This window comes from Athalia rosae, chromosome 2 (genome assembly GCF_917208135.1).
Source record: "Athalia rosae chromosome 2, iyAthRosa1.1, whole genome shotgun sequence".
Lineage (NCBI taxonomy): Eukaryota > Metazoa > Arthropoda > Insecta > Hymenoptera > Athaliidae > Athalia > Athalia rosae.
Window position 1 is genome coordinate 6272618 of NC_064027.1, and position 15239 is coordinate 6287856.

Below are 15239 nucleotides of genomic sequence, written 5' to 3' on the forward strand. Positions count from 1 at the left end.
TTATTGTCTTGCGGAGAGTAGACGGTGGTAACCTTATATGCATAACTACGGATGCGATAAAAACGTTGCGGATTTTATTCCCCTTTTCGTAATTCCGCAGCATTCCTCGCGCTCAGAGGGAGGATTTCATACTTTTTACCTCAACAATTCCTTAGCTGTTATCATCTTCGCACACACGACAGGAGCTTTTGATAATTTTTCTGAAAAGGGAATGGGTTCCACCCCTTCTAATATTTTCTCGTCCTCCGAACAATCGTTTCGCTCTTACCTGGCGGTAATTTTTATTTTCTTTTCAACGGAGAACCCGAACTTCGCAATCAATTTTAGGGGGGGAATTCGGGGCCGGGGTTTGCGCCGCGAAAAGGCCCCAAAATGGAGCCTGAGATCAACCGTCGTAGCCGCGCCCATCAAATATTAAACCCACCCGGCGATTTAGAATGATTGCGGTCGCGATGTGCCCGAGGTATGTATAGAGGGTATATATGGGTTATGTATAATACATACGAAGGTTGCAGAAGCGCGGGGCTGTATCATGTGAACGTCATATATATATAGCGCCGCGAGAATTACGGAGTTAGGATACGGTCGTCGCGGAATTATTGCATATAGTCTGAATATTAAAGCGTGCCGGAGTGCCGTTCCAAAGGGAAAAGAGGAGAGGAGAGGAGAGGAGAGGAGATGAGAGGAGAGGAGAGGAGAGGAGAAGCGATGCAGCGCCACCAAGACGTCGCGGTCGCCAGGGAAATTACAGCTTCTTCCTTACTTGAGAGATGTGCATAAACTCTGCATCAGCCACTGCAGCGACTCTCCTTCGAGACTCGATCCAACTACCCGCAGGTTGATCACGGGACGAAATCAAAAGAATTTCCTCACCAGCCAAAATGCAGTTCGATCGCAGGAGGGCAAACGGTAGACCGGATTTCAGACACCCCCCTTCGATTTGTCGGAGGGGGGTGTGATGACTTTTTTCGGAAAACCGTCGACGATCCGCTCATGACAAATGAGAACCACTGCTCGTATAGAATGTATGACTTCAAGCGAAGACACTGCTTGGATTCCCTCGGGCACCCCTCTCCCTTTTCTCCCGTTTTCCCCCCTGTCGACCCTATAGCGACGCAGACGCCACTCTCTCTCTCTCTCTCCTTCTTACTCCCCTCGACCTCTACCTCGTCGGTTTAAATCTGCGTTGTTTATTGCAAATGGATTCCGCATCACGATACTCTCGGGTAACTCTTACGACGGGTGTAGCGCGCAGCTAAAGCGCGAGGACGAAGAGGAAGGACGAACCGAACGGGAACCACCCTCGATCGTCCTGGTCGGGGGCTGTTTCTATTAGTGTTCGAAATACCTTGTACAATGATACGTCATCCGACTGGGGGGGAGGGGGGCGGGGGGAATCGTTCCGGTTTCGACGCGAACGTTACGGGAGGAACGATTAGGGTTTACACCTAAATGCCGATGCTAGTAATTTTTCTGACCTTGGTAGTTTTGCCAAAACGCCGTAGCCTGACTTCCGATAAGGTCGATCCCGCTGTACCCCCACCCGGGTTTTTCGGGCGTAGGAGGTTGTTGAGGAGGACGTGGCGCTTGGGAATCCCGGTACTGTTGCGACGGCTGACTCGCCTGTTGTTGCGACTGTTGCTGTTGCTGTTGTTGGGGTTGAGAATGAACCGGACTCTCTTCGGGGGGTTCCGCCATTGTGCGTGCTTCCGTCGATATGTTGTCTGAAAGAAAAATCAAAAACCGCGATGAGATCGTGGAACTCGACGACAAATTGATCGCGAGGGGTTCGAAGTTTCGGGGGGGGTTGCCGAAGAGACGGAGCGTATAGTCGTATACGATTCACGAAGTACGCAACGAGCGGGCGAGATATATCGAATGTCAAGATACCTGTATTACGTTTCAAATTTCTCAGCCGTCGAAACGGTGCTTCGTTTGGTTTGAAATTAATATCACAATTCTCTGCGACTGACAGGATTAATCAACAGCGAAAACGGCAAAGCCTTAAGGATCGAGCGGGGATGCAGAGCGCGCGCGGTGCCTACGAAACGTTATATTATCAGAATAAGAGATTTCACTTAAAGGGTTTCGTGTTTGAGTTTGCTAGTGACAGGAAGGGAGCGGGGTGCGGTATGGTGTCTGCTCGGTGATTCGGTGGCGGGAGGAGGAGGGGGAGGGGGGGGGGACCCAGAAAGAGAGACGGAGAAAGAGGGAGAGGAGAGAAATCGAAATCGGAGTTCAAGTCGGAGCTGGAGAGAGCGAGGAGTTGGCGAGGATGGGATATATATTGTATATATGTATATATACGCCTTAGCGGGAGGGGTGAAATGAACGGAGAGAGGTAAGTACGGAATCATATTCTGCCGGGTGTCAGAGTGTTTACTCTGTCTGACGAATTAATTAATTTATTCCAAGATTACCAGAACTGCCCCGGGGCGACGACGTTACTGATCTCCGGCCCGTAGGCGATCAACGGCAGCTCGAGCTGCTGATATTAATGCCGCAGAGACAGAAGACTCGCGCAACCTGTCCGAGATTCGACGATTAAGATTATTGAGAATACCGATAAGCCGCACCGTAATCGTAATCTGCAGTCATGACGATGCAACGACTCGTCGTTGGCGCGAATGATTCGATTGTCTCTTCGGATCGCGATCGCAGTTGGGGTCAACGCGTGTCGGGTGAGCAGATCGTAATCACCTTAAAAGAAAAAAAAAAAGAAAGAAAAGTTTCCGCTCACCTGTGAGGGCCCTGACTTGTTCCGTCGATGCCCCCGTGGCCTTGAGGGCCTCCTCGAGTTGAGCGCGTCGTTTCATCTCAAGGTCGAGTTGATCCTGAAGCTGTTTCCTCGCCCTGCGTTCCTTTTTCAACCGTTTTTGGTACGTCACTGAAACAATCGAACGGAAAATTTTGTCAGTCGAGAGTTTTTGGCTTTTTTTTTCTGACCATGCAAACAAAATCGTACGGTACGACGAAATTCATCGTTTCGAAGAGCCTGACGGAAAATCAAGCTCGTGATTTCTGGGAGGCTGAACCCCAGGCGGTGAAGAACCAACGGAATTATCTCCTCGATACCGCGGGGGGTGCGGCACCCGACCCGTTCGCGACCCAGGGGGGAGACAGCACCAAAGTTAACCGGGTGTATATCTAGGTGGGGGTCCGATTGTGCGAACCGCTACCGTCTTACACCCCGTGTATAAAGAGCAGTGCCAGCTCTGTAAAGAAACCACTTAAAATTCAATGCGCGGACATCAATCACGTCGCCGATACAGCAGCGGAATTATATATCGAGTCGCTCGAGAATTTTCAATTCTTCGTCCAATTAATCGCGAGGGATGAAAAAGAAATTGGGATGTGATCGGTTATCCGAACCCCCCCCCCCGTACCCCGTATCAATTTGTTCCGAACCGTAAGGTGCGAGGAGGTTTTTCATTCCTTTGTGATTTCGCGAAGGTCGCGGTGGTAATTCCGCGACGAAGTCCTTCGTCGCGGATCACGATCGTTACACCGAATGTGCCGAGGAGCTCTTTGTTGGACGGTCGATTGATCCGACTCCAAGGTACGCCTTGTAAGTGGAGCACAATAAGAACATTCATAATGCATAAAGTGATTGCCGCGGCGACACTGATTCAGGACCAACACGAACGCCCCGATCCGAGTACATTTCTTTCATCTTCGGTCGAATTTCTTCGGTACTGTTTCCTGTGTCTTTTTTTTTTTTTTTTTTGTTGTATTCCACTTGTTCGGCGACGTTCAGTTCAGTCCGAGATACCCCGACGCGTCGACGTCGGACGAGCACGTGGTTATATATTCAAAAGCGAAACGATCGCCCGGAGTTTCAGGGTCAGTGGCTCACCGCGTGGCTCTCGGAATCACGAAATCTCCTTTACGCCTCGTTGACTCGAATCGAGGCACCGTATCCCGTCGACAAAGAATTGAACCCGGCAGAACCAACGAAAGGTTCAAGAGCCCCGGAAACATCGAGTCCCGCAATCACGGGGTTGAAATACCCCGATCGGCGATCCCACGGAGACCAGGCGTATAGACCAGCCGTACCTACAACTTGACCTGGACCTATCAATTTCTGGACGAGCGTATTGTGTAACGTGTATGTACCCACGTAGTCGAATGTCTCGTAAACACGTTACGAAGTTACGTTGCACGGGAAAACCGTGCTGAGTACGAGGAGTGAGAGATTGGCGGAATGGGAGGACCACGGGGGAGGGAGAGGAACGGAGTTGAGGGAGAGAAGAGGGAATCGAGGGGGGTACGGAGGGGGAGGGGGGGGTGGTAGCACGAGCACGGCATTATGATGCAAAGATGGCGCGTCGGCGGCACCCTAGAATTAGCCAGGGCACTCGCCATTGGCCGACCGGCAAACCACTCCTTCGGTATATAACTACCGACTGCATACGCTGCATACTAAGAATGCACGCGATATTGCAGTTGCTGGCAAAGAATTGACCCCAGCTATCTTCGACGAGAAAGAAGAAAGTCCTCCGCGGAAGTCGACGGAAGTCCCACCGGCGATACTCCTCGTCGCACCGAAGCGAGGCGAAAACTTATATACCAATGTCTTGCAGGGATTCTCTTGCGTCACCGAGAATTCCGTAAAACGTGTTACGTGTTACGTGTTTTTTTTCGTCATTTTCGTCGATCCATAGATTACACAAAACCATTCTTTCTCCGTTTTCGGACGTGCACTTTTTACGTCGAGTCGAGGTGCCTGCGGTTGGGAGTCCGAATGAGGTGCCTAAGGTAGAGGGGCCCCCGTTAGATAACGCGGTGAAGGGAGTTCGTAAAAAAGGAATAAAAGGGAACACGTATCTAGACGTGCGGGGGTCGAGCGAACTCTCGGCGAGTCGCTGTCAAAATACATCAGCTACCGCTGTGCGTTCGTTCAGAAACGGTCCGGCTCTCGGCTACTCGGGTCGAGACGTACGGGGCATCGACGAACCCAACAAACGCAACGATCTCCGAGAAGGAATCGCTAGTCGGGACTCCCCACGTCGCTCCTATCGACTGTACACACAAAGATCTAAGAATAGATATTTCCGATGGAGCTAGGAAAACTATCGATCGATCCAATCGCTCCTGCAGCACCAAACTAGGTACATATGTATATACATATACCGTAATGTACGGACGCGTAGCTCCGTTTCTTTCGCTTCGATGGACCGGTTTCCTTCACGGGATTTTTTCCGTTACGCTCCTTTCTTTTCACGATAGAAAAATCCGAATCCCCGCCCATGCGCGTACGTGAATCATATTTTCATATTTCGGGGAAAGCAACGCGATCCGTTTTCACGTATCCACATATGTTAATGCATATACGTACAGCTATTGTAGGGTATACTAATTATTTTGTACATCATCGTAGAAATGGAATAGGGGGGGAATTGTCTCCGTAGTCGTTGCCTGGCGGCCGCCAATGTCCGGGTATATCTGCCGGGCAAACAATCAAACTCCAATAGCAATATAACCGAATCTAATCAGGCTTGTACAAACTAATATAGCGGGTGTACGTACGTATATACGGTACGTCTTACAAACCACCACTGTTACGCGTTACCTACAATCGCTAACCGAGGGCAACCGTTGCAACCGATATACACACCATGTACAGAGATTTCACTTGGGAATAGCAATATGATTTACATTTTGAGTTTATATTGACCATTCCAGCCACCTGCACCAGGCACCGGCAACACCGGAACGCCCTAAGGCTTTTCGGCTAAGAATGACCCCGGCCAGGTCTTCAAGGAAATTAATATCGGTCCGTTTCCCCATAGACGTGTAGCCCACCACTCATTTGCATACTTTGCTAAGCTCTTCCCTTCGCGCGTACACGGCTCTAATGCCACCGACGTCAACGAATTCTCCTCGTTTTTTTCTCTCTTTCTCTTTTTCTTTTTCTTCTTCTTCTTCTTCTTCTTCTTCTCTCTCCACATCTTCCCGCGACGTTCGTCAATTCTTCGAAGAAAAATTTTTCAAATCACACGATTTTACTATACACGTGAAAAGGAACGGCCCTCCGCGAAAATTGGATCGTTTTACGGGGGGTGCTCAGAATTTTATGTCGCAGTGGAACTCGGATGTGGATGTGTGTGTACGAGATACTTTCTTATAGATTTTCGGCAAAGGAAGAAAAAAAAAGAAGAAAAGTTGAAAAGTTGAAACGAAAGGACGATCGAGGGCTGAAGTGTCACAGCGGAGGCGTCCGGACACCCGATAAAACGACGTGTAGATGAGAATTAGAATTAGGTATGAGGCAACTATTGCACGGTATTATTGGAGTTGTGAGCGGCGGTAGTTTTGGCGGACAACAGTAGCAGCAGCATCTGTGCGGTACGACCTCGATATCCATACAAAGCTGTCTGCTGAATAATATTACAGTTAACCCTCGCCACTCGGATGATTATAGTTAGCAACGTCGATAGTAGTTGGAGCGTGCATCCTGTGAATGCTAATATCATAAGAGTTTGAGGTTTCGAATTACCAAAAATAATATATATATATATATATATATAAGAGTGAAAAAAATGTCGTGCGTCTTACGACGGAGCGTGCGTGTGCGTCACGTCTTTCGCAAACTTCATTCATTCAACCGAGCGTGAATTCATCAGGGACAATATCTGTCCGAACGATTACGCGATTCCCCGTCGCGTCTATTGCATCGGAATTTGATTTAGATGCGAGACGATTGACGACCCGCGAGGTCTGTCGGAGATGAAAGAAGGAGAAAGAAAGAAAGAGGGAAAAAAAAACAGAAAAGAAAAGGGTCGAATGTAACGCCCTGACAGTTTTCGTGCGCGACTCCTTTCTCCGACTCGCTTTACGGCGGCGGTCACCTCTCCTATCGACAAAATTCATCGGAATTGCCCACGAGCTCCGATGCAGGCCCGGCCTGCAATCATTCAAATATCAATTTCAGAGTGACAACCTTTCCTTTCCACGGGACCATATGGAGATGGAATATACATACGGGGTAGCAAGGAGGAACGGAGGGATAGAAGCCACAAAAAAAAAAAAAAAAAAACGAGAGAGAAATAGATCATCCGGTCCGGAGATACGACGGGTCGTGGAAATCCAGTTTCGCACCGCTCAAGTGGCCACGAAAATCCCGGAGTTTAGAGGGGCGAGGAGGGAGGAAGAAGGCGACGGCTGCAACGTAGGGATTTGAAACGCGGGACGGGTCAGCTTATCCACTTTCTGCCCCGATACCTCCCCACCGCCTCACCGACGCGGACTCAAAAGCTTCTCGACTTTACATATTATTCTTACATCTATCTTCCCACTTGACCCAAACACCGAAAAATGGGTCGCCCTCGCCTCGCCCCGGTCCTCTTCGTCGCACGGGAAGACGGATGTATGTTCTTCCTCCTCCTTCGCACGCCGCAGAAAAAGAGGAACGACGAAAAATTTACTAGGAGAAGCAGAAAAAGTGCTCGAAGCGGGGAGGGGGAGGAGGAAACGCGAAGAACATTCCCCCGATCAATCGCCCGTTATTTTTCGTTCGACGTCGCGGTCGCACGATTAAGAAAGCTACGGCGGACTCGGGGTAATTCAAGACGAGTGTCGTTAATCGCCGATACCACCGCAAGCGGCAGCGGGAGTTTCGTCGATAAAAAAATTAATAAAAATTAAATAATGATAATAATCACGAAATTGGATAAGAGCAAAAAGACGGGTTCCCAGTAAAAAATATGAAGAGCACTTTTAACGGCGCACCGATCGCTACTCGGTGGTTTCGTGAACAGAAGACACATACGATTTCCGAGAGCGTGTCGCGACGGGGGAATCTTGTGTGGTCTCTTTTACCCACCACCACCCCGTGCAGCAACGCCCTGCATCTCGTGCACGTTACCACCGTGTGTGTACGCACGTGACTGTGTATCACATATACATATAGTAAATATAAATGTGCAACGAGAGTGCGCCGAGAAGAGGTTTCGTGTATATATGAGTACACCTGTACGTACTTGTACGTACGTGCGTGTATACATATATACATATATTTACTCTAAACAGCACCAAACTTACGGAGGTTGTGTTACGCGGGTAAATTAATATGAAAATATTTACTCCTGTATGCGTATATACTAGTACGTATAACCGAGCGCAGGGCTGGAGGGAGGGTCATACGAGACGCATTGGCGTCTGGTTTCAATCGCGGAGAACCGATGCAGGAAGGGCCCGCGACCTCCCGCATTATAAATTCCCACCTTCTGCAAACTGTATTGAATCGGGAATTTCGACGGTGCCGGAATTCGACGGTCACGTCGCCGGACCAAATTCTTTGTTTCCAATTTTTTTCTTCTCCTTTTTTTACTCTTCCTCCGCTCTCGTTTCCTCGGGGAAAGGAAAGGATTTTTTTCAATTTTGTACATGTGGCTGGTTCACCTGCATCTTTTCGAGAGAAAAAAAATGCAGAACGCTTTCTTGTTAGGAAATAACAATTTCTATCTTATTCGATCCATAAATATTTTCGATGTATGAGTCGCTCTATAAAAAAGAAAAACTGCATCAATTTCGCGGTGCATCGGAGGGACAGTTTGTCCGGGTCTTATCAATTACAGCCGATGGCGAAGGCGAAAACGTAGTTCGGATTTTCGTTGGGTCTTTGGAAACGGCAGGGGGGTGGGGTGGTAGGTTTTGCAGCCGGGGTTTCGAGGCGAAACTGCGGCGGTATCTTTACTCGCGTTTTTATCAGCTCGAAGCAGCAGCCGTTCTCGGAGCTTCGATGTGTAGAACGCGTGTTTTATTGCCCGAAAACCAACAGATATCAGGATTATGTGTTCCAAACGCCCGTTTCACGCTTTTCCCCCACCACAGTTTCGTACAACGGTAAGAAAAGTTGAGGGCGTTGAATTTCCGAAATATACGAGCTGTCTGCGCGGTAAACGCGAGAGGGGAGAGAGGCGAGAGAAATTCGCTTTAATTACATCGGGGCGTCTCCTATTTTATTTCATAATCTGACGAAGGTCAACGGACTCTGATCCGTCATTAATTTTTCTAATCACGTCCCGCATCGGTTTTCCTTCTTCTTTTTTTTCTTTTTCTTTTTCTCTCTCTCCGTACGCAGGAGTGCGTGTCAAGTATGCGAAAATATATTACAGCAACAGCAACCTACTCCGCGCGATAATATATAATGGCATATATACGGATACACGGGACATCCATAAACAGATATAAACACCGAAAGTATTCGCTCGTAGTGGGGGAGAAAAAAAAAAAGTTGGCATTAAGTGCTCGTGTGTCCCCCAGGAGAGGGACGTTACCCGACGGGAGGTATTAAACGCGTAAACGTGATAAGCTAAAACACTCCCCGTGCCGTACAGCCGCGGGGGTTCCCCCGTTTTTCCTTTTTTCTACCTTTTTTCTCCCTTTCCTTTCGTGGTTTTTTTTTTTCTGTTCGTCATTTCGGGATTTTTTGTCGCTTTTTTTCGGGACTCGGGGAATGGAATATCATCGCGGGGTGACGGACGTGTAGCGGGAAGCGTATAGTTTTCTACGGTATATAAGGGTTGGTTTTCTTCCCACCCCCCCCTGAAGATAGGCGGCGACGTGTGTGACTCGATCGACTGGGTTTGACTTTCAGCTATTTTGTCAACGGATTGCAAATGCCGGCGTCCAGGAAATGTTTTTCTTTTCTTCGTGTTTTTTTTTTTCTTTTTTCTTTCTCTATGCGGTAGGAAATCGCACGCGTGTACCACTCGGGAAAATAGCGTGAGGTATGGAAACAGGCTTTTTAGGTACATACATAGTCGAAACACGCGCGCGCGTAATATTCGCCGGGGTGGTAAAGCGAGGGGGGGGGGAGGCGCCGCGACGGAGAAGGATCCTCTGCAGCTTTCAGCTAAATAAACACATCGACGATATCTGCATGTAAGCGATATCCACCTTTATTATTTCTGTGCGGAGGAGGAAATATGTATTTTTGCTTCTTCTGTTTTTCTTTTGATAATCTTATTTTTGTTCTTCTTACGGCTGAAGAGCTGAAGAATCTTAAATCCGAGGGGTGGAGAACGGCACGAAATGTATTGCGGGTGTATCAGCTACAGGTATAATGTGTACGTAAAAAAGAAATGAAATTTAAAATTGAAAGGATTAGCTGCTGCAGCGACGCAAGAGACGGGGGAAGTGGGAGGAAGAGGTGAAAAAAAGTGAGAGGAAAAGAAAATAAATTGAAGGCAAATTTGAACAAGTAAAAATAATATTCTATCCATGGGAATAAGCGAGGAAAATTGGATTCGTAATTTCTCGCTACTCCTGAAATAAAGTACGGTACGTGTACGTGTATTGGTGGAGGTATGACGCGATACGACGCAGGAAAATAAATCCCTCGCGGATAAAAAAACTTTTCTCCACGGAATCGACGGTTGCAGGTGACAAATCGCCGGAACCGAATCGGAGTTGAATCTTTAATTTTGAAAAAAAAAAAAAAATAGGCTCTGAATAACGCCGTTGACGTTGAATAGACGTTGACCACGTTGCAGCTCCCGTTATACGGTATTCGAAATTCCCGGTGGGAGAAGGAAAAAAAAATAGAAGGTAGAATGTAGAATGTAGAATATATTCGAAATCGAGTTTTGCGGCGGTGCAGCGGCAGCCTCTCTGCACAGCCCGGGGAAAACAGCCGAAGGAATTAAATTCTTAAACTTCCTTTCATACGTGAAGAAAAGTCGAATTCCTAAAGTCCTGGCGTCCCACCCCAGGGAGCCAATATTAATTCCCATAAATTTCCTTTCAACAAGCATGGATATACCCCATCCCTCCGTTTCCCCCGCCCCCAGCCCCCTGTTCCTTACGAAGCGAACTGTTTGCCTTTTAATCCCAATATGCAAAGAACGTAATTCTTCTTTGCTGAAAGGGAGAAAGGAAAAATAAGGGATAGAAGAGGGATCTTGTGGATTATTTAATGGCTCGCAACAGACATCGATACCCATTTCCATAGAAATAACACCTAATCGTCGAATAATCTTGTCGTGGTGGCAACGGTCGACCACATGTTCCCGAAAATCGGAATTGAATACAAAATGCGAATGACGACGAGAGAAAAAAAAGAAAGAAAAATGAAAAGCAGACGAGAGAATTGCAACGATGATCTCGCCTCGGACGACGATGAGATTCGACAAAGTAGTCGTCGGTTATCTTTCGGTTGCATAGGTACGTGGTGGGAAGATGGATCAAAGGAATCCGGTGGACAATCTGAAATTGATTGTTCCACTTTAGAGTGGTGTATACGAGCTGTAGTACCGGGCGGTCCTTTGAGCCAGAGCCTCGGGCGGGATTAAAGCGCGCCGTTCCAGAGAAGAGAAATAAAGAGGAGTAAAAGGAGTACGAGAATGAAAGATGAAAAAACACATTAGGACATCGCGGCCAGGACCTGTGGAGTTTTATGTTTATATAACGTAATGGTTCGCGCACGCGGAAGGATCGACGACGAGTGGTCTCGCTAATCGGAAATTCTCTTTCATATATATTATTGTATACGACGCTTTTTATCTCGCTCTAGATTGGCGCATTAAACTTCCAGCAAAGAGAATTCCGAGGAGGAATGCCACCGAAAACTCACCATTCTCCGAGGACAAAAAAGTCCTGAAAAAGTCACCGAAAAAATAAAAGAATCAAATCTCCAGACACCCCGCGGGAAGCTCCTATTCTCAGACACGTTCGAGCTAGAGAGAGAAAGCGAGAGAAATCATCGAGAGTCCAGCGCGTACGCAGATCGGAAAAAAATGACCGGTTCACCTTATGAAACGACGAAGCCTTTCCAACGCTTATGAGAAGCCCCAGCTACCTCGTGGACCTCCGAGAACTTTCTGGGTTCCAGGAATCTCGCACCGGACTTATTCCTTGATGATTTCAGCCAAATACACCACGTAACACAACGGGGACGTTACGTTCGCACTGTCTAGCCAACAACTGCTGTCGCATCCGTTCGTGAATTTGGTCAAGTTTCAAAGTCCTCTATATATATACGTCGAAAGGGTTCGGCGACGCGACCTTGATCTGAAAGAAGACGATCCAGGAAGGGGATTTTCCGTCCGAGGAGATGGCGATGGAGCGCTTAGCGACTTTGACGAGTCGAAAATTGATGGAACGTTTTTGTTGTTTTTTTTTTGTTGTTTTTTTTTTCCAATTCTCGTATAAAATGGAACCTGCATCGCGTCGCGCACCTCGTCTAGAATTACAAACGCGTTTGCGTCACCTCGATGAATATACTCGGAGTCATCGAGGCGCGTGAAAAGCCGCGGGCGTTTCGTGAACGCGGGCAAGACTTATTATGCGCCTTTAATATGTGCGGAGTCGGTATGAGTGAAATATACGAACGCACACCTATCCGTCGGAGGAACGACGTGTATCTGCTACCCGGCCCACGCTCGGCTCGAGTAATTGTGTCAAAGCAAGTTTCCAAATTTCAATCAGTTCGCGAAGCGCCCTTCGCCCGTCTTCGTTGAGCCTGCGTAACCATCCGGGCATTATTATTTGCTCTCGAGTGTAACCGGTTCAGCATCAATTCCACCCCTTGCAGGAAGAAAATAGGAGGTTGGGAAGGGGCCGCGGCGGAGGAGACGTAGGCCGAGGATTTTCCAGCCTTTGAATCACCACCCCCTGCCCCCCCGCCCCATATTTTCGTGCGACGCGCGCGACTCGCGTTCCGAACGAAGCGAAGCTCAGTTAGGTCGGTATTAATATTTGCCAACAATTACCGGTCACCGAGGGAAGGGTGAAAACTGTCGTCTCTCCACGGCTCCTCTACGTTTCATTCTCTTTACGCGCCACCCTCTAATACCACACCCAGACACCGGAACACGTACCCGTCGATACGAGAAATTCGATTCGTTCGCGTTGCTTCTTCTAATAGAGGCGATTCCGAATTATTGAAATGATTTTCGTATTTTTTTTTTTACAAAATTCCTCTACTTTTTGGGGATCGAGTTTAACGACGGCGAAACGATGAGTGCGCACGCCCCTCCGTTTCCGAGCCCTCGATATTTCGGACGACGAGATATACATTAAGCCTGGGCGACAGCTCGAGATGCGTTTAACGCGGGCGAGTACCTCGCGCGCGAATCGTTCGGCCAGTCGACGATCCCGAGCGGAGTACGGGAGGAGGATTTTCGAGGAGATCGAAGTGCCGGGGATATTCAAGTGAGGAGATGAGCATCTCCCGGTGATCCATCATGGTCTCTAGCTTTCGGTGACATCTCGTTAACAGCTGAGTAATTACAATCAGCGGTAATCAACCGGTATCCATTCGCTCGCGAATTTTTTAAACGCGTTTCCTCGGAGAGGGGGAGGGGGGGGTGTCAAAAATTTATGTTTCTCATTTCGAAGAGATCGAAATTTTGAGAAAGCGGATAGTCGAATCGCGGCATGAAACTCGCGCGATTTCGTGAGCCTCGAAGTCTGCGATTTCGTACGTAAAAAATCACGCTGAGAACCGCTGCGCACGTTATTTACAAAGATATTAGAGAAAGAAGGTGTTTGCGGTCGCGCGCCCATTACTTTATTGGTTTCATCCCCCGGGACGACGATGTGGCGATGTATAAGCATGACTATACCCGGGTATCCTACAGTTTCAGACGCGGTTTCAGAAGGGGCAGAGAAACCAACTAAAAATATATGTATACCGTTCCGTTAGACGGCTCAATCCCATAATAATACCACCTTCCGGTGCACGCGCCTCCGTTCCGATTCTTACACGATCTATCTTTATTAGCTCCTTCGTAAATTTCAAACCTTATCGTTTCCCGACACGAACTTACCCCTCCCCCTCCCCCGACGAAAAAAAAAATCGTGTTCTATAAATTCGTCGAATCGTATTCCGGGCATAATTGAGAGCGGGCGATGGCGGAGCGGAATCGATCTCGGGTGGCGCGGCGTGGAGAGGAACCCGATACAAGAGTTCAACCTGAGACGGGCCACGGTGTTACTACCCGTACTTTTCGGGTTGGAAAACCCATCAACTCAGGTCAACGACGAGCCGATCCTAAAGAGAATACGGCGACGACCGGGAGGAGTCGAGGTCCGAAGGGCGTCCGCTCGAGGTTCTCTCATCTCATCACCCTGCGGATACCTAGCATTTGGAAAGCCTCGGGAGATCACCTTGTCCGGGACTGTAAGCTCACCTTACTAAGTATGTTTTGCATCTAAGACGCTCCTAGCCGGAGTTTAATTACGGGGCTTTGCGGCGTCGGTGTATATCCACGATGTATATATACATATATATATATATACATATATATATATCCATCGGAGAAGTGACCAGTGGTCAGCTGAGCTTCACCCCTTTATCTCCGGGTCCGCAACCGCCGGACGTTATACCCTCTTCGCTGCCGTTGCAGACGCCAGTTGATGTAATGAAGTAACTGGACACCGTGATGTTCCAGTGGCGGTAGTCGATGAAACGGGACGAAACGCTTTTGCCCCTTGCGCCTCACGTTTCTTGGGGCATAAGCGGGACCAAGCGATCCGACAGTCGATCTCAAAGGCGAAGGGAGAATCGCGGCGCAGCTCGCTGAAAACCGACGAATAAAATCATCGAAAACAAGAGCCCGCGTTAACACGCAGCGCAGCCAATTCGCGAATCCCGACCATCTTCGTTCGAATCGCGTCTTTCGCCCCGTTCCGTCGATTTTCGTCTATGGAATTTTCTGCATTTCTCGTTTATCGCCGATGCAGACGGGGAGTCGGTCGAGGGAGTCGAACGGTTGCATAGTTATGGTTGTGTACGGCCGCGGTGGCAGACCGGGTAGGAGATAATTAGGTTTGAGTGCACTCTGCTAGCCACAGTCGGTAACTCAGTTATCAGTGGACACCCCGTTCACAATGGCTATCACAACGGCATCAAACATAACGCATCAATTAACGTGAACAATAAGCGAGAGTCGGGAGAGGGCTGGATGTTGGTAGCGGCGACTGGGATGATCGTGCGGCGGCAACAGCACCGCCAAAATCCACCTCTATACAATCTGCGTTATAATTCTATCCAGCGCCGTCGATGATCAAAGAATTCGGCTGGTTTTTTACTTTTTTTCATTTCCCACCCCCCCCCCCCCCTCTCCTTTTCCCCCTCCACCGTGTCCTAGAAAATTTTCCTATATCGGATTTCGGCACATCCTGTCCCCCGGAGTCGAGGAAATGATTTTTCTCGTTTTTTCTCGCGAAATCATTCGAAGAGAAAAATGAAGAGGAAATGGAACAACAACCGGCGACGGTATGGGTTTTCC

General features: G+C 48.4%; 1 protein-coding gene across 5 annotated transcripts in view; it reads right to left on the bottom strand.

Moving 5' to 3' along the window:
• Nucleotides 1–15239, bottom strand: part of LOC105684547 (dachshund homolog 2) — a 182984-nt gene that overhangs the window by 10556 nt on the left and 157189 nt on the right. For all 5 annotated transcript variants that reach the window (XM_048651403.1, XM_048651402.1, XM_048651401.1 and 2 more), the window contains 2 exons: nt 2741–2887; nt 1479–1724 (listed from right to left, as the gene is read on the bottom strand). In XM_048651403.1, coding sequence (XP_048507360.1) covers nt 1479–1724; nt 2741–2887 — 393 coding nt within the window. The remainder of the gene's footprint in view (nt 1–1478; nt 1725–2740; nt 2888–15239) is intronic.